Source organism: Eschscholzia californica, unplaced genomic scaffold (genome assembly GCF_041429995.1).
Source record: "Eschscholzia californica isolate CP2 unplaced genomic scaffold, dmEscCali1.0.p SCAF_4, whole genome shotgun sequence".
NCBI lineage: Eukaryota > Viridiplantae > Streptophyta > Magnoliopsida > Ranunculales > Papaveraceae > Eschscholzia > Eschscholzia californica.
The window spans coordinates 19,850,085-19,869,579 of record NW_028238461.1 but is presented as its reverse complement, the minus strand read 5'-3'; the positions used below and the strand labels follow the sequence as shown (position 1 = coordinate 19,869,579).

Below are 19,495 nucleotides of genomic sequence, written 5' to 3'. Positions count from 1 at the left end.
AGGTTAGATTAGGGATTATGAAATAATATTTATTCTAGAGATTTGTGTTTTCTCTCTAGATGAGACCAAATGGACTGGATATCCATTTATATTATTTTTTTGGTTTTAAAACCCTTTATAGGATTAGAGAGGATTATATCTACTATTAAAACCCGTTTTTTGGACTATAAACTCAAAAATTCTTTAGAAAATATTAGGAATCTAATCAATACTTTTGTTAATGTAAAGTTTAAGTATGTAATTTTGTTAGTGGTCTATAACGAATAAAACATCTAGATGATGGTCTTTGAAACAAGACAACTCCAATTGCAACTGCAACAATGTAATTTTACCAATACTTAATGTTAATACAACTTTCCTTGAGAAAATATATATGGATAAGTAAGCAAAAATGACATTGATTGAATTGAGGCTGTTCAAAACAAGGATGATTTAGATGCTATTTTCGAAACAAGGATGATTTAGATGCTATTTTCGAAAGTATGGGGAAGATCATTCAGATTAGGCCTAGAAATCTCGGTTATATTAACAATCTAGTGATTAGAGTCCATTTCTTATACGATGTTCGATCCCCTTTGCTAGCAGTGATCAACCCTATTTTTCAAGATACTGTAACCGAGATTAAGCTCAGTTATAAAAAGTTTCCTGGTGCTATCTGTCAGCACTGTCGTATTATCGAGCACCCGTTAAATCGTTGTCCATCCCCTCTTCAATATTATTATTCAGGTGAAGATGAACAAACAGATTCAGATCCCATGGATGACACCCTGGATGCTACTATTATTCTCTCCCCAGATCCAGTGGAACCTTTATTGTTAGCCCCACCATCCTCGCCGGTTCATCAACCAATACCCCCCATCTCCTTTTTAATCCTTCTGGTAAGAGGATTAGAGATCAGTCTAGCCATCAATCAATTAGCTCATCGGAGTTTTCAGAGGAAGATAACCAACCACAGGGTTTGTTTTCAGATAACCAGGAGACCCAATTACTTCTTGAAGAATCTATGTCACTATCTCGTAGTTTGAATATCCTTGTACAAGGGGAAGAAAGGGAAGGGGTTCACCCACCAGACCAGTCTTCTTAGGTCCTGGTTCCTATTGTTGTGTGTTTGTTTATTTCTTTTTCTAGTCTTTGTTTAGTCTGGTTTAGTGTTGCAGGTCAGTCTCTTCGTTTTGCTGGCTATTTCTTTTTGTTTTGATCAGGTACCAGTTGCCAAAGTGCTCAGCCTTGGGCTACTGTTTGATTCCACTATCTTTTGGGCTTTGGCCAGTTTTAGTGGAATCCCTTTTGGTTCGGTGGCAACTAGTACCAGACAGTGGGTTCTGGTTTTACTGTTTGGTTTAGTTTTTTGATGTACTGTATCTTCTTATGGTAGTAATCTAATGGTAGATGTTTAGTTAATTTAGTTTTCTGTTATCCTAGATTGTTTTCTTCTCTGGTTAGTAGTTTTCCTGTAGCTCTTAGTCCTGTTCTTGCAGTTGTGTGTGGTGCTCTTAGTTTTTGGTCCTGTGGTGCCTTTAGAGGCTAGTATGGACAAACCGAGACCTGATTTGTCCATCTTGGCTTGGAATATTAGAGGTTGTGGGCAATTTTTAAATCGAAAACACCTTTACAGGCTTATCACTGCGCATAAGCCTGAATTCATTCTCCTGACTGAAACCAAAAGTACCAATACCCAGCTCAATAAACTTCTTCCATTGCATGCCGATTACAACCATTTTAGTGTGGAACCAAAAAATAAAGCTGGTGGGATCGTTCTGTACTGGACTAATGAGTATACGGTGGAGATTTTATATGAGGACGATCATATAATTCACTCTAAGTGTACTCATAATAGTAATAGTAGCAGCTTTCTTCTTACGGGCTTCTACGGAAGCCCATATAGCAAGAATAGAATGGTCCCTTGGGATACTCTCACTAGTCAGACCACGGAGACGTCGGACCGTTGGGTGCTCATAGGCGACCTGAACACCATCCTTCACCCTTCGGAGAAGGAAGGGGCAAAGAGGAAATGCCTGCTTATGTTAATAAAATTAAAATGGTTATTAATCAACTTGGGCTTAGAGATGCGGGCTTTCGTGGTAATACTTTCACTTGGACCAATAAACAGTTTAGGGGCACCCTCATTAAGGAAAGATTGGACAGAGCTCTCACAAATCATAATTGGCTCATGGATTTCCCTTCAACCCTTGTTACTCACCTGCCAGGTGTAGGATCTGACCACATTCCCATCATCCTGACTACTGATACCACTTCTAATTTGGGTAAGCGACCTATTAAATTTATTCGGACTTGGATGTCTCACCCAGATTGTGGTAATTTCATTCGTGATCATTGGCCCTGCACTTCCATTCCTATCCAACCTAACCTCAACCAACTGGCGGTTAATCTGGCTAAGTGGAACAAAACTGTATTTGGTCATTTGGATCACAGGATTCGTCTTCTCACTGAGGCTCTCCAGAATATGGAAAATCCGGACTGTTACCATGATATTAATAATCAATTGGAGGAGGCTTATAATCAACAGGAAAGCCTCTGGAAAGAGAAATCCCGTAATGAGAACATCCAATTAGGTGACCGAAATACAAAATTTTTCCATGCTAAAGCCATTCATCGTAATCGGAAAAACAGAATCACTACCATTAAAGACAACCAAGGATCCTGGTTGCAAGAAGCCTCTGATATTGCTAATCTCTTCACTCTTAATCTTCAATCTATTTCCACATCCAATGGGTCTAACATCTCGGAGGAATTACTTGAGATCTTTGTTGGTCAAATTACCAATGAGCAGAATACTATTCTTATTAACAAACCTTCTGATATTGAGATCCACAATTCTGTCACGTCGCTCAAATCTGATTCGGCTCCGGGTCCTGATGGTTTCCCGCCTCACTTCTATAAGACTAATTGGGATACGGTCAAAGCTGATCTTTTTGCTTTAGTGTCTGATTTCTTTCTTCATGCTACGCTTCCTGAGCAGGTTAATCATACCCATATTTGCCTCATTCCCAAAACCAAATCTCCCCAGTCTACGTCGGATTATAGACCTATCAGCCTTATGAACACTACTTATAAAATCATTACTAAAATTCTGGCTAAGCGTCTCAAAACTATTCTTCCAGATATCATTTCTCCTTTTCAGTCGGCCTATGTTCCAGGTAGGCAGATTACTGATAATGTTATTATCAGTCAGGAAATTACTCACTCTTTTAAGCGTATTAAGGGATCTAAAAGTTATTTTTCTCTTAAACTCGATATGTCCAAAAGCCTTCGATCGCATTGAGTGGCATTTTCTTGATTCTATTATGAGTCGGCTGGGTTTTTCAACTCACTGGATCAATCATATTCACACCTGTATTTCTACCTCCACCATGGCGGTTCTCATAAACGGTCGTCCTGGTCCGACTTTCAACGTCAGCAGAGGCATTAGACAAGGTGATCCTCTTTCTCCCTTCTTGTTTACCCTAGTTATGGAAGGCCTTAGTCGCCTTCTAGAAACTCAGGATTTGTCTATTCCTTTCAAAGGCTTTCCTATACCGCGAACCAACATTAACCTTAAGCATCTTCTGTTTGCCGACGATTGCATCATCATTGGGCAAAATTCTCTGGAGAACATTTCTGCGCTTCAGCACATCCTGGATATTTTCTGTTCTTCTTCTGGCCAAATGATTAACTTTGAAAAATCTACTATATTCTTTTCGAAAAACACTCATCCGAAATTCAAGCGTATTATTATTCGGAATTTGAAAGTTCGTCAGTCCTCGAATCTTGATAAATATCTGGGTACTCATCTTTTCATAGGAGCTAATAAACAGAAAGTTTTTTCTTCCCTGGTTAACCAAATCCAGAATAAGTTGTCTAAATGGCAAACTTCTCTTCTCTCTCAGGCGGGTCGCTCTATTGTCATCAACACAATAGCAGCGGCTGTTCCCCGATACCCAGGGCCGTGCCTGACAAATTAGGGGCCCAGTGCCAAATTTCAATAAGGGCCCTTTTGTGAGAAAAACATTAGATTTAAATTTATTTTGAAGTAGAGCAATTAACTAAACATTGAAAAACTTCAATTATAAAAAATATATTAAATTTCGTATGGATGCAGCGATGTTGCTATATGCTTGACCTAACGTTTTTCAAAGTATAAAACACTTTTTATTGTAGATTTTCCTCGGAAGATATAATTTTTAGAATTTAAGAGAAGTAAAAATCTCGAAATAAAGAATGAAACTATTAAGTTATCTTGATCGCACTAAAAAAATGGATAGAAAAATCAATTTTCCATGAAAACAAAATTAAGTTTTGATGAGAAATCAAGTATCAACATATGAGAAAATACTGGAAAACTTAAACTCCCCTATGTAACAACAATTAAAATGTTAAGATGTTGACGTTTGTCCTTTCACACAATTCAAAGATAAAGTTTACCGATTTACATTTGGTATACACATATATAATGAAGAAAAATGAAGATATTAAAGAGACATGAAAAGGGGAAAAACACAAGACACGAGATTTACCATAATAACTTTTTTTTTTTTGTCGTAAACGTAATAACTAAGTTATTAGACGCTACCTTTCAACAATAACAAGACACGAGATTTACCATAATAACTATTTTTTTGTTGTAAACGTAATAACTAAGTTATTAGACGTTACCTTTCAACAATTTTTTTTTTTATTAGACAGTAAGAAGCTATTTCCAATTGAATGTAAAAGTAAAAAAAGGAGAATTAAAACGAATCCTAGGGGAAAGGTGAGTAATTTGCCCTCAATACAAAAAAATGCAAACAAGAGGAATTGAACCCACTACCTTAGGATTATAATGTATATACTTTTTCCACCAAGCTACTATGGATTTCCGATATTATTCCAACTTTTATAAATTAATAGTAAACATGGCTGAAGAGCTTATACAAAAAATGGGCCCTTTGTGGTGGGGGGCCCAGTGCGGGCGCACGGGCCGCACCCCCCACCACACGGGCCTGCCGATACCAAATGCAATGCTTTGCCATTCCTAAAGGTATAAGTAATCGCATTGAAGCTCTTCAAAGAGCCTTCTGGTGGGGAAAACCCAAATCTATCCACACTATTAACTGGTCTGCCATATGTCTTCCAAAAAAGTTGGGAGGTCATGGTTTCCGGTACCAAATTCTTGATAATCAAGCTTTTCTGTGTAAGCTTGTCTGGCGTCTCAATAAGAATCCTAGTTCTCCTTGGGCTTCGATTCTCACAGCCAAGTATTTCAACAAAGATCATAAACCTAAGTTGGCTAAAAACCATCACTCTTGGCTTTGGAAATCCATATCTAAGTATGTTGAGAGAGTGTCCAATTTGACCTTTTGGGATATTAATAAAGGTACGAATATTAATATTTGGCAGGACTATTGGATTCCTAATCACCCTCCCCCTCTGACCAACAGTCTTAATAGTAATCTTACGAAAGTTCATCAACTTATCAAGAATAATCAATGGGATACGAATACTTTATACCAATGCTTTAATCGTAATATTTGCAATGCAATTTTAAGCATTAATATACAGGATCAGCAGGATGACATTGCGAGATGGTCTCTTACGAAATCGGGTAAGTTCACAATTAAATCCATGTACTACTATTTACGTACAGAGCACTATCCTTATGAGATGAAAGAATGGGCTTTTATTTGGCATTTGCCAATTTTACCTAAAATCAAATTATTCCTCTGGAAATGTTGTACCAACAGTTTACCTGTGAGAGATAAAATTGGCAAATATATTGGGCATATTTATAATTGTGAATTCTGTCAAAATCAAGAAATTATGATTCATGTTCTTCTACATTGCGATTTAGCTAAGGTTATTTGGCTACACTTCAATGTTATTACGAGTAATATCAGTAACCTTGTAGACTGGATCATCTCATGGAAAGATATAGAAGACCACATTAGTAGTCGTTTTGCGATCATACTATGGAATATATGGAAAGCACGATGCGATAAATGTTTTGAGAATAAAGATCCGGTACCGATGATAATCATTGATGCTATCAAAAGTAGAACTTATCTTCAGCAAACACATAATACTCATGAGCAAATTGAAAAGGTGAATGGTTGGTCGCCACCTATCTATCCTTTTATTAAAATTAATGTAGATGCTTCCTTTATAGCAGTACAGGATGAGGCAGGGATAGGGTGCATTATGCACGATGACCAGGCAACTTTCCTTGCAGCAGCAGCTTTCACTTTTCGGGGACAAAACGCTGAAGAGTGTGAATGCGGAGCGATCTTCAAAGCTCTTCAATGGGCACTTAAAAAGAAGATAGATTACATACATATTGAAAGTGATAACCTTAATATAGTTCAAAAACTCAACAAGGAAAAAGTAGAAACATCTTGGCAGTCGGAAAAGATTATAGAGAAAGTGCAACAGCTGGAGGTCAATTTTACAAAGGTGATTTATACTCATACCCCCAGAGAAGGCAACCATAAGGCAGATCAGTTGGCTAAAAGGAGTAGAAGAAACAAAGGAACATGGATGTGGCTTTCTTTATTAGATCTTCTGCAGGATTTGTATGAGTTGTTTTAGTTTCTCTTTTGTTTCTCAACAAAAAAAAAAAAAAAAAAAGTAGATGGTATCAAACCAGTGATCAAAATTGAGCAATAAACTTTTTTTTTATTTTTTTTATTTTTTTTTTTTTCCGATGAGATATGAGCAATAAACTTAACTATCCCATGTTGGACAAGAGAGATAAATCCAAATGCTAGAATTAAAAAAATGTTGGAAAGTTTTAAAGGACTTTTCTTCTTTTTCTCACAACACTTATATCCATTTGGACCCTTTGTCCATGTGCATTACAATTAACCTTCAAATAGTATTTTATTTAATTCTGATAAATTATGATAATGTTAATTATGGTAATAATAATCATATTTCATTTTACTTTTATCTATTTTCTATTTTATATTTCAAAAGAGTGTGACTTTATATTATACCCCATGTATAATTTAACCCTGACCCACTACTTATATAGTAATATAATAATTATTTGGGTACCTAACTTTGTCTTTAATTTTGTTTTTCCTCATTATGTGTGGGCAATATGTAATTTTATAATACATGAGTTCTCAATATAAGTAATTAAAAAAAAATACTAATTAACCATGTGGATCATATATATATCTAGTAGAAGTGTAAATGAAGTGTACTTATACTTAAAGTTAGTGCCATATAAGAAAATGAAGTAATATAATAATACTATATGAATCATTAAAGATGAGTATTAGACGACTTTGAACTCTTGTTTAAGTTATCCTTTTCCAACAAACTTTCAATTAGGTTAAGTTTTTCTTTAATTAATTATGATTAATTATTTTATTATCTATTATAAGCATTCTTGGTTTAGGTATAGGAAAGGTGTGAGCAAGGTGTAAGGATAAGATAGTGACAAAAAGTGGTGGTGGTTTTGCTTCAGCTATAGTATATGGTTGAAGAATCCAGAATGGGATTCTCTAAACCATAACTTTTCCTAGAGATTTGTATTGATGGATTGATGATCAAAGTGTTTAGCAAATTAGCACTAGTTTCAGAACTTGTTACTGTGAACAAAAAGACTCTCTCTCTCTCTCTATATCTCTCTATCTATTGTTTTTCTCTCTCTAGATTGCCAGTCATAAATTTGCTGGAACGAAAACAAACAAATTCTCAGAAAGATTGAAACAGAAGAAGAAAGAAGGGGAAAAAACAAGAGCAAACCGATAAACAAGTAGGTTTTCAATTCTCTTTGTTTGTCTATGGTTCTATTTGAAAATCTCACTTATTTTGATTGAATTACGTTAATGACGCCAAATTATATCTCTCGTTTCATCAGAACAATTAGAATTTCGTAACGATAGCGTTTAATGAGTTCGGTTTCTCATTTAATCACAAGAAAAAATCTTTTTATCTTCTCATGGTGAGAAATGGTAATCGATTTTGATTTTTGGGGATATCATATTCATGAAAGATGTTAGGGTTTAGGTTTCTATTCATAAACGGTAACAAGAGAGCTTAGACATTTTTAATTTTGATGTGTTTATAGTTTCATGAGGTTGTTGGTTTGAGTTTGTGGTTTAGGTTGAAGGAATTTGAGTTTCATGATCTTTGTTTTTGGCAAGCAACTGATGTTTTTTTGGATTGAAGGAGTTTCGAGTAATTGATACTACTTAGTTTCTATATTGATCCAGGAAACTGAATTGGAATCTTGATTAAGGAACCAAGGTATGTGATTTGAGAGTCTTTAAAGTTCAAAACCTAGCTGAGGTTTAAGTTTGGGTTGGTATTCCAATCAATTGGAATTTGATCTTGGCTGGGGTTGTGATTGGTATTTGTGATCTAGCTTTACAGTGGCAAATGCACCACTCAGAATGAATTGTTTAAGGATCGATAAATGGACTCCCCCACCAAGAGCTTCTCTGAGGTACTTGATATTGTGAAGTCTTGGATCCCTCGAAAAACCAAGGCGGCTAATGTTTCGAGGGACTTCTGGATGCCTGATCAGAGTTGTAGAGTATGCTATGAATGTGACTCTCAGTTTTCGACCTTTAACCGTAGGCACCATTGTCGCCTTTGTGGAAGAGTTTTCTGTGCGAAATGTACTTCAAAATCAATACCTGCTCCATCCAATGAGCCAAAAACTGATGAGGAAGAGTGGGAGAGAATCCGAGTATGTAACTATTGCTACAACCAACAGCAAGATGACAAACCGACCGTTGATCATGGAGCTCAACTCTCAAGTCCAGGTCTTAGTCCTTCACCCTCAACAACAAGTTTGATCAGCACCAAGTCTAATGGCACTGGAAATAGTAGCAGTACTGCTGGTTCAAGTTCAACAACGTTCTCAACTGAGAACTATGAGCATGTATCACATGGTTGTGGCCTCAGCCCTGGTAGATATCCGAAGGTGGAACAGGGTACAAATATAGAAGATACGGTATATGGGAAGATGGATTTAGAGGATCCATATCCTAAAAGATTTGGGTGTGGCATGAACAGGTATTCCTTATGTCTTCTTGCTAATACCTTTTCTCGAATTCACACCATAATATTGTTGTTTAGAAAAACGAATGTCATGAAAGTATGTATTTTCTACAAGTGAAATGATTTCATAGGCTGTGAGAAATGGAATACAAACAAGATGTAGAAAGCTCATAGTTGGAGCTTTTTCTTATCAATTCATATACCTGACAGGCTGACAGAGTTCCCGACTCTAGCCTTTTTTCCTTCGAGAAATAAGAGCATTAGTTTTACCATACAGGTAGTCCAAATGTTGAAGTAGTTTACTTTATTTTTGTTCTGTTCAACAATAGATGTTCTGGTCATACTATTTCCGGATGAGTTTGAAAGACCATCTCATATCCCCTCTGGCCCTCTTCCAAGTACAGAGTAAGATACTGGTCGCAAAGAAATAAGCATGCTAATATTTGTTTTCTTTTTGAACAAGAGAGAAAATGGTTATACCCAATGCTAGTGAAATATATTGATTTGAAATATTTCTATATCCTAATTCACCATTAAAATTTATAACACAATCAAATAATTCAAAGCATTGGATATTGTATCTTCTTCTTTGGTGCTTTGGCTGTTCTTTAAGGTTAAAACTTTGTACTATTAAGATTTAAGATCAAATATCTCCACTCAACTATTCATACGAATTTAATGCGTCTTAGATTGCAACTATAAAAAAAAACACTTTTTACAGAGCTAAATAACTTAATTATTGAAAGAATATGTCTCAACATGTAGACTTATTAAATAAGATTTTGGTTGACTTCAGTTTATCTGAATAGTTATTTATGCATCCAGTACTAAATGAAAGAAGGATCTCACACATAAGAATAATTAGAATTCGTATGCCAGTATCATGAACACTTTGTTGCAGCCAATGACTATATAAAAGATGACATCCTTATCTTTTATATTACGTATTATAAACAATTGATGCCATGTTTGCTATGGATGATTTGTTCTTTCGGGATGTCAATTGGTCCTTTCCATTTACCAATATTTGGTGCTTAGTCATTCCTTTGTTTTCAGAAGTAATGATGACAATGATGAATATGGTGTCTATCAATCAGATTTCACACACTTCCCGCAAACTGAGGACTACTATAATTCAGTTGATTTTGATGAATTAGATCGTACATATGTCTCCCATAAAGAGCATTCTGATGAAGAAAATGTCATCAGCAGAGACTTGTCAACCCCCCCAATAGCTGAGAGCTTATATTCACAGAGCTTGGATGGGGTTGAGAAACTTAACCAATTAGCGAACCGACATGAAAGTGGTAACAAGGTTGACATCACCTCGTCACTAGGTAAGGATGCTGAGCCGGTGGATTTTGAGAATAATGGCCTTCTCTGGATTCCTCCAGAACCAGAAGATGAAGAGGATGATAGGGAAATTGCTCTATTTGATGATGACGATGATGATGCCACTGGAGAGTGGAAGTACCTGCGTTCTTCAAGCAGCTTCGGTAGTGGGGAGTGCCGTAGTAAGGACAGAGCAAGTGAAGAACATAAGAAGGTCATGAAAAATGTTGTAGATGGACATTTCAGGGCTTTAGTTGCTCAGCTGATGCAGGTTGAAAACCTGCCTGTAGGTGAGGAAGATGACAGTGAGAGTTGGTTGGAGATAATTACGTATTTGTCCTGGGAAGCTGCTACACTTCTTAAGCCAGACACGAGCAAGGGTGGTGGAATGGACCCTGGTGGATATGTGAAGGTCAAATGTCTAGCTTGCGGTCACCGCAGTCAAAGGTAATTTTGGTCATATACTCATATTTCAAAGGTGAAACTAAAAGGAAATTTTGAACTTTCTAATTATATCTTTAGCGAACTGTTAACTTGAGCTTTTACACTGCACTGCTTAAGTTGGGGATCACTGAGCCTCTCCTATTGGTGTTAATACTCAAGAGTAGATATTCATTATTCCAATTACTTAAGAAAATGAATATACCTTAATCATTTCACATCAGTCAGCAATCCTATGTTCAGAATATTTTGAGATATAAGATTTTTACCTTCATTCTGATGTTCTAATATTGGTTACTGAGCAGTTTCGTTTTTTCGCTAGAGTCTTTTGACTTTACCCTCTCTGATGTTTTTCCTTTCTCGTTCTTTTAGTATGGTGGTGAAAGGAGTTGTTTGTAAGAAAAACGTGGCTCATCGGCGAATGACATCTAAAATAGAGAAACCACGGTTCCTAATCCTTGGAGGAGCGCTTGAGTATCAGCGGGTTTCTAATTCCCTATCAAGTATTGACACTTTGTTACAGCAGGTTTTTGTCGTTGAACTTGTACTTCTAATTTCTGACCCTTATAACCCACATAAGGTGTATAAAGGGTTGCTTTTTGGTTAGGATGTTCTCCTCACGATGGAGGTCATCCTTGTTAAAAATCGACCCACTCTTTTACTTCCATCCCCATGAAAATCGGGTTGGAAATTAATTATGATTGAGCACTTCGTTATACACAGCCATTTAGAGCCAACATAGAGATGACCCAAAGAATTGTTTCATTATGAAGATGATCTAGTCAGCATTTGAGTCACCCTCACTCCAGATTGCGTCATTCCGATTCCGCTTAGCTCCCTTGTCGCCCTTTTAAACTTTCAGCAGGTAGATGAGAAGTTTTTCTAATGAAGATGATATACATGATTAACAAATTATCCTCAAGTAGATAGTGGTCATCCTTTTCAGACTGCTTTGTCCGAGTTGGTTTATTTCTTTGTAAGATTAGTCTTTGTTTGATCTTTGTAACTTTCATCATTTTTCATGAATAAAATAATTCATTCGCTGTATCAAAAAAAAAAAAAGTACTTGGGGTCATCTCTATGTGTGTCCTACGTTAATATGTATAATGAGGCTCTTTTTTATTTGATAACATCTGTGATCACCATATAAATTAATTATTTGTTGGTTCTTTTTTTCTATGGATCTTACATTTAGGAAAAGGACCATTTGAAGATGGCAGTAGCAAAGATAGACGCTCAGCATCCCAATGTACTTTTGGTAGAAAAAACAGTTTCACGATTTGCCCAAGAATATCTCCACGCAAAAGACATAGCACTTGTTTTGAATCTTAAGATGCCACTTTTAGAGCGTATTTCCCGTTGCACAGGTGCCCAAATTGTTCCTTCGATTGATCATCTTTCATCTCGGAAACTGGGATACTGTGATACGTTCCATGTGGAAAAGTTTCTTGAAGAGCATGGAAGTGCTGGACAGAGTGGGAAAAAATTGGTTAAGACATTGATGTTCTTTGAAGGCTGCCCAAAACCATTTGGCTGTACTGTAAGTCTTGCAAAATATTTCTGCTTGGCAAGTTTACTCTACGTTGAGTTAAAGTTGATGTCTCAGTCGTATAGACTTCATGTTTACTAGTATTTTTCGTTTTTAACATATTCACTTAATGTCTCAAGAGAAAACAAGAAGGATGGCTAGTCTTCTCCCCCTTATGTATATAGGGAGATAAACAAAATATTTTGTGACTATTTATTCTGTTTTCCAGATTTTGCTCAAGGGTGCTAATGGGGATGAATTGAAGAAAGTGAAAAATGTGGTTCATTATGGAGTCTTTGCAGCATACCACTTAGCTCTGGAGACATCTTTTCTGGCTGATGAGGGTGCTTCTCTCCCAGAACTGCCTCTGAAATCTCCAATTACAGTTGCATTGCCAGATAAGCCGTCCAACATCGGGAGGTCCATTTCTATGATACCTGGTTTCAATGTCTCTACAACTGTCAAGTCACAAGGATGTGAATTCAGTTGCGAACCAGAAGGACCGAACAAAGTCGAAAAAGGAAATTTACCTTCTTTGAGCCAGAACTCCACCATTAGAGAACGGGATCCGACTTCTCCACCTTCTTTGTCTAAGAGTTCTTGCTCTCAATATGCAGGACCAGCATCCACCCCGAATTTATCTGCATCTTTGTGTTCCTCCTATCGTCCAGAGCAGTTCGTTTCAGGGCCTCATTGTGAGGAGCTCTCTCCATACTGTGCGAAGGAGGAAAGTGATGTGGCTTTTGGTACATCTCTCGAGGCCCAATCTGCATCCAACAGCAGTCAAGATATTGCTGCTGATGAACTTGTTGTGGATAATATTGGAGCATTGGAAGCTGCAAGTCAAGGTGGAGTCCTAATTGGCAATCCTCCCAGTGATAGAAAGGAGGTTTCTGTGAGTGAAGAGAGAACTTCAGTGTTTGGAACCTTACAGCAAGATAGCAAATCCCATGAGGAGCCAGATTCTTGCAAGGAAAAATTTCCTCAATGTACAACTGACCACCAGAGCATTGTGGTTTCTCTATCAACTCGCTGTATTTGGAAGGGAACTGTATGTGAACGGGCCCATCTCTGTCGGATCAAATACTATGGGAGCTCTGATAAGCCCTTGGGGCGGTTTTTACGGGACCATTTATTTGATATGGTAATTGTTCCTTTTGGTGTTCATGACTTCATGTATTGTCTTTCAGGAGTTGGCTCACCATTATAATTCTGACACTGAATAATCTGATTCTCCTTGTCAGAGTCATGGATGCCATTTGTGTCAGATGCCATCAGAAGCACATATCCGTTCTTATACTCATCGACAAGGAACTCTTACTATCTCCGTTAAAAAGCTCCCAGAGTTTCTCTTGCCAGGTGAACGAGAGGGCAAGATCTGGATGTGGCACAGGTGCCTACGATGTCCCCGTAAAAATGGATTCCCTCTTGCAACGCGGAGAGTAGTTATGTCCGATGCTGCTTGGGGTTTATCATTTGGGAAATTCTTAGAGCTTAGCTTTTCGAACCACGCTGCTGCTAGCAGAGTTGCTAACTGTGGTCATTCCCTACACAGAGATTGTTTACGGTTCTATGGGTATGTTCATGCTGAAACAGTTTTTCTTTTCTCTGGTTAACATGCAATCTGAATTCTTTTATGGGCTTCAAACTGAATGTTAGAGGGGCCTCTCATGGAGATTTAATTAGTCAAAAGACTCAAAACCAACTTAACTGATTGGATCTATTGAACAAGAGCATAAAAGTATACCTGATATCTGATAGGGCAAAATTATACTAAAAGGAGTATACATGTCCACTAGGTTTATCTTGATCTATGTTGTCAAGGTCGCACAAGTACTCTGTTGCGGCGTGCCTTTCCAATTTAATGCGTTTTGTAGTGACCGTAGTAAAAATTTTGATGTTTTTTCATATATATTAATACATTGCTTATCTTTGGACTTAATTGACTAGTTATTATGTATCATTATATCAAGTTTCCTTGTATAATTTGGGTTCTAATGCAACCCTAGATATTGATATAGTGTCTGCCGAAGTCCCAACCGTAATTCTCTTCTCCCTGCCTTGCCGTGCCCCACTAACTTTGGACTTCGCCTGCTCCATTTTTTAACCCGACACCCTTAGGTCGGAGTGTTTGTCTTGTAAGATGAGATGTCTTAGTATCTCCAAATAGAGACTGGCAGTTATGTCACATAGCTCTTAATTGAACGGTTGCATCATCATTCGTATACAATTGTTGATGTCAGTCCTTTCTATGTTCTCCTGTCATGACGACATGATGTTTGAATTGCATACATTTTTCCAGTTACTTAATATTTCTTAGACCTTCAGGTTTGGTAGAATGGTTGCTTGCTTTCGCTATGCATCAATTACTGTTCACGCAGTTTACCTGCCACCTGCAAAGCTTGATTTTGACTATAGTAATCAAGAGTGGATACAGAGAGAAACTAATGAGGTTTGATACCACTCTCAGGTCCCATCTTTTCTACTAAACTCTCATTGGACGCGTCTTAATTGTTTCATCGCTTACATGTAACAGGTGGTAAACTGGGCAGAAAATCTATTTAGTGAAGTATTAAATGTTCTCAGAGAAATTGCTGATGGAAAAAATGGATCTGTAAATAGTGGTACAAAATCAGCTGAATCAAGGGATATTGTTGCAGAACTGGAGGGAATTCTACAAAAAGAAAAGGCAGAATTCGAGGTGAGACCTACGTTTTATAGTTTTCGGTTTCATTTCCAAGCTACGCTTTTATGATGAACAAAGTTTCATGTCTTGTCAAGTTGTCACTATAGTAACTTACCTTTTAAACATCAACAATAACTCACTTTGGGTATTGAACTGCACTGCAACGGAAGTGCAAAAGACGAACCCGCCCATAAGACTCGGTTTGATTTTCCCATGTTTTCTCAAACTGGAAATATTTGTATTTACCTATATCGAGTTAGTACATTTGCTGTTTCTTATCTTTGTTGTTATTTTATGTATACCATAGGAATCTCTCCAGAAAGCCTTGCAGAAGAAGGCAAAGAAAGGACAGCCCATCATCGATATTCTTGAGATTAATCGGTTACGGAGGCAGTTAGTTTTCAATTCCTATGTGTGGGACCAGCTTCTAGTATATGCAGCGACTGCAGCTAGGAAGAGTATTCAAGAAAAACTGAGTAGCTCTGAGCCAAAGCATCTGGATAAACCCCTCAATTCTATGACCGATGAGGCGAGATCAACCTTGCAGCAGGCAAGAAGCCGTGGTCCACTTCATATGGGTGCGAAGGCCTGTGAGAATTGTAGTTCAGTAGGAGAACCCCAGGAGACTGAACAAGAAAGATACTCTAATCAGGACTCCAATCAAAATAGGGAGGAGCAGCCAAACCTCTATACTAGTGTGAGTCTTGATAATAAATTTGATCCTGTGGAATCTGGAATAGTTGTACACAGGTGCCACTCAGAAGGACATTTTCCTAGTGCAACAAATTTGTCGGACACTCTGGATGCTGCATGGACGGGTAAAATTCATCCAGGAAACATAACTATCAAAAATGATGGTTCTATAGCTCAAGGTGCTGTATTAGAAGATTCATCACTCATGGTTCAATGTGTGTTAACAGGGCCAGAAGTGAGAGATAATTCAGATGAGGACCGAGAAGCATCAGGGGTAACCAAGTCTGCTTTATCCACAAAACACATGAAGGTTGACGACAACATTGAGCAGTCTACAACCCGGCTAAGGATACCTTTTATGGGCTTCTACAATATGGATAACAAGCATTTGCTGGGAAGCACTTTAATTGATAACCTTGGTGATTATAGCCCTGTACATCTCTTATCACTTCGTGAGTTGGAACGTCTAGATGGAGCAAGGTTTTTCCTCCCCATTGGTGTTGATGACACTGTTGTACCAGTTTATGATAACGAACTTACGAGTATAATATCGTATGCATTAGTCTCCCCGGATTATCATGCTCAGATATCTAGTGACAGGGAGAGACAAAAAGATGGCTGGGGTTCATCTGTTTCTTTGTTGTCTTATGACTCGGTCGATTCTCACATGTCTCACTCTCGCACTGAAACTACATCTGAATCTCTTAAAACTCTTGCTTCTATGGATGAAAGCATATTATCAATGTCTGCTTCCCTGGGTTTGGACCCTCTCTTATACCCAAAGTCTCTGCATGCAAGTGTTTCTTTCACAGGTGATGGTCCACTGGGGAAAGTGAAGTATTCTGCGACTTGTTACTATACAAGGAGGTTTGAGGCCTTGAGGAGGATTTGTTGCCCATCTGAGCTAGATTATGTAACGTCTCTTAGTCGCTGTAAGAATTGGGGGGCACAGGGTGGTAAGAGCAACGCCTTCTTCGCAAAAACCTTGGACGATCGGTTTATCATCAAACAGGTTACAAAGACAGAATTGGATTCTTTCATCAAGTTTGCTCCAGAGTACTTTAAGTATCTATCTGAATCGATAGCAACAGGAAGCCCAACATGCCTCGCAAAGATTCTGGGGATCTATCAGGTACACATTGCTAATTACAATATTTTTTATCTGGATATCCATCGACCTTGAACTTATCCAAGTTTAGAGAAGCCTAAATGTTAAGCGACATGAATCTTTTTCGGTTAAAACTAGAAGATGGAGCATTTACTCCTAACATTAGAGACCCATCCTTGTGAATTCAATCTAGGCCAGAATACCAGATGCAAAAGAGAAAAGGAGAAAAAGAGAGAAGCTCACAGAAATTCAGATGTTATTTCATCACTTTGACCCGGATGCCCTGTTTATGTTTATCGGTCGCATAGATACCACCATTCGTACATAATTCATTGATAAAAAACGATGTTATTTATCCTTTACTTCCTCCCTAGATAAGTTATCAATATTATGAGTTAAAAATGTGACAAAACGGATGTTTGCAACCATAATCAGCTCAGATTCTTCTCATAGGCCACCTGGGATTTTTCTGAACTTGATTAATACAGAGTATGTGTAAATATTTATGAAAGCCAAATTCAATTTTGCATCTCAAGATTACCAACCGAGTCTTAAAAACCATGGAGAAGGTGAATCTTTTGTGCTCCAAGTATTAGATAAGAGCAAGATCTATTGTACTTTTATAGTTTATTATCCTCTTATGGACTTTGGAAGTTTATTGTTTTGTTTTTGGTTTCATGGAAGGTTACATCAAAACACCTTAAAGGAAGTAAGGAGTCAAAGATGGATGTTCTGGTTATGGAGAATCTTCTGTTTGGTCGGAATGTTACGAGGGTTTATGACCTCAAAGGCTCTTCTCGGTCTCGGTATAATCCAGATTCAAGTGGTACCCTGCTTGATCAAAATCTAATTGAAGCAATGCCTACGTCTCCCATTTTTGTCGGAAATAAAGCGAAAAGGTTGCTGGAAAGAGCTGTCTGGAATGACACTTCCTTCCTCGCTGTAAGTTAACAACTAATTTGGTTATCATTTTCACTGATTTGATCATAGCTTAAATAATTGATGAGCCTTAGGTGGTGGTTGTTTCCTAATAATCTAAAATCTGAAATTTTACTGTAACTTGTGTCCTTTTTGTTGTTGTCTATGCTTTTATTGTTCTAATGAGCTATAAAGTGCATGTGTCTTGAGCTATAAAAACAAGTCTGATTTGGTAAGAAGACTTGTTTAAAGATCTGATTTTAGTACAGAAGTAAATGCGTACAAGAAGTCAAGTTATACAAGTATATTACACGTAAATAAACCTCAGATTCAGACCTTAATAAAAAAAATAAACACACCTTTAGTGCGTATGATTTTAATTTTTCTGGAATTTCAGATCTTAAATTGGGCTGTATGTCTGAATCGCCTTAAGTCAAATTTCAGAATGTTTCTCTCTAAATTACTTGGGTTTTACTGGCTCAGGCTGATTTTTGCTCCATTTGAGTCAGATATAAGTCTGATACAACACATGGTCGGAAATCACCTATATGATTATTGTGCCCCTGACTAAACAATTCAGACTCAGGCTACTTAGAATCAGGCATGTTAGACTCCAACGAGTCAGATTCAGACAATAAAAAAACAAAACCAGCTTAGTGCATAAGGTGCCTAATTGCAACCATACCCTCACGCTTGGTGAATAGGATATTTGTGGTGCATATAATTATGTTTCTTAAGCCGTCTTGTTTATGTTCGGCAGTCAATTGATGTAATGGACTACTCTTTACTGGTTGGAGTGGACGATGAGAAACAGGAGCTTGTTGTAGGAATCATCGATTTCATGAGACAGTATACATGGGACAAGCATCTGGAAACATGGGTGAAGGCCACAGGCATCTTAGGAGGGTCAAAGAACTCCACTCCAACTGTTGTCTCACCCATGCAATACAAGAAGAGGTTCAGAAAAGCCATGACCGAGTATTTTTCTATGGTGCCGGATCAGTGGTCATCTCCTCAAACCATTATCCCAAGTGGGTCTCAGTCAGACCTCTGTGAAGAGAACGGCGAAGTGGGTTCGTTTTTAGAGTGATACTACGAAAGAGTTTGCCTGTATTATCCGGTATGTAAGTTGGCATGACAATCTCCTTTGTTACTGAATTCCTTATTTTCTTCTTTCAGCTGTTATAATCTTTTCTCTTGTTGTTTCAGTTTGAGTTTGTCAAATATATCAATCAGTTGGTGGAAGATTCAGAACGGGGAATTTTCTAGTGAGAGAAAACTTTCGTCGCAGGTACGATTTTTAGATGACCTGTTCCTGAATGATCTTGTACCTCTTTATTTATGTATAAATTACTATAAAAAGTCAAAAGAAACTATACTGAGTGTAATTTTGTCCATCATATACTTTTTCCCCATCTAAAAAAGATATCATTGATAAGCAAAATTACATCATATTGTCCATATTAAAACAGTCCCAATAAATAGGATTATTGAAGCCAGAATCCACATGAGTGGTCTCACAATGCTATTTGAAAAGGCTCTAGTGAAGTTTCCTTTATTTTTTTTTTCTTCTTTCGTGTTTTGTTTGATTTTTTTTTTGTTGAAAGTGTTTTGTTTGATTCAATATTTTATATGTTTTCATATTAGTTAGGATAACTTTGTTTTCATATTATTGCAACAAAAAAAGAAAAAGATATTATCTTTTATTTTTATATTTTTAATCTTTAGACAGAAATTAGAATTCCCCCAGCAGAGGGTTATTGTTCTACTGTAAATAAAGGCTTAAATTTTAGTATAA

The 19,495-nt window shown here is 37.3% G+C and overlaps 2 protein-coding genes across 9 annotated transcripts; both read left to right on the top strand.

Annotated features, from left to right (window-relative positions):
- Positions 1 to 482: 482 nt before the first annotated feature.
- On the top strand, positions 483 to 3,283 carry LOC147543501 (uncharacterized). The gene is made up of 4 exons (XM_086635455.1): positions 483 to 878; positions 1,203 to 1,325; positions 1,479 to 1,824; positions 1,926 to 3,283. The coding sequence occupies exons 1-4, from the start codon at positions 483 to 485 to the stop codon at positions 3,281 to 3,283; spliced, it is 2,223 nt and encodes a 740-aa protein (XP_086491581.1).
- A 4,026-nt stretch (positions 3,284 to 7,309) lies between these two features.
- On the top strand, positions 7,310 to 19,141 carry LOC147543500 (1-phosphatidylinositol-3-phosphate 5-kinase FAB1B-like). 8 transcript variants are annotated; one of them, XM_086638609.1, is made up of 15 exons: positions 7,380 to 7,738; positions 8,199 to 8,232; positions 8,351 to 9,006; positions 10,048 to 10,770; positions 11,137 to 11,290; positions 11,960 to 12,304; positions 12,522 to 13,436; positions 13,537 to 13,868; positions 14,621 to 14,744; positions 14,829 to 14,993; positions 15,286 to 15,796; positions 15,899 to 16,803; positions 17,464 to 17,721; positions 18,458 to 18,817; positions 18,907 to 19,141. In XM_086638609.1, the coding sequence occupies exons 3-14, from the start codon at positions 8,402 to 8,404 to the stop codon at positions 18,785 to 18,787; spliced, it is 5,367 nt and encodes a 1,788-aa protein (XP_086494735.1). In that variant the 5' UTR covers positions 7,380 to 7,738; positions 8,199 to 8,232; positions 8,351 to 8,401; the 3' UTR covers positions 18,788 to 18,817; positions 18,907 to 19,141. The 8 variants fall into 8 exon arrangements, with proteins under 8 accessions (XP_086494729.1, XP_086494735.1, XP_086494731.1 ...); XM_086638610.1 differs by having other exon boundaries at positions 7,450 to 7,738; positions 8,182 to 8,232; XM_086638605.1 differs by having other exon boundaries at positions 15,286 to 16,803.
- Positions 19,142 to 19,495: the final 354 nt, after the last annotated feature.

Coding starts and splice junctions, on each gene's coding strand:
- LOC147543501 (XM_086635455.1), top strand. CDS start 483: ATGGGGAAGATCATTCAGATTAGGCCTAGAAATCTCGGTTATATTAAC. Junction 1,326..1,478: donor GTACCAGACAGTGGGTTCTG/GTTTTACTGTTT, acceptor CTGTTCTTGCAG/TTGTGTGTGGTGCTCTTAGT. Junction 1,825..1,925: donor TCATATAATTCACTCTAAGT/GTACTCATAATA, acceptor CTCACTAGTCAG/ACCACGGAGACGTCGGACCG.
- LOC147543500 (XM_086638603.1), top strand. CDS start 8,402: ATGGACTCCCCCACCAAGAGCTTCTCTGAGGTACTTGATATTGTGAAG. Junction 10,771..11,136: donor TGCGGTCACCGCAGTCAAAG/GTAATTTTGGTC, acceptor TCGTTCTTTTAG/TATGGTGGTGAAAGGAGTTG. Junction 13,437..13,536: donor GGGACCATTTATTTGATATG/GTAATTGTTCCT, acceptor TCTCCTTGTCAG/AGTCATGGATGCCATTTGTG.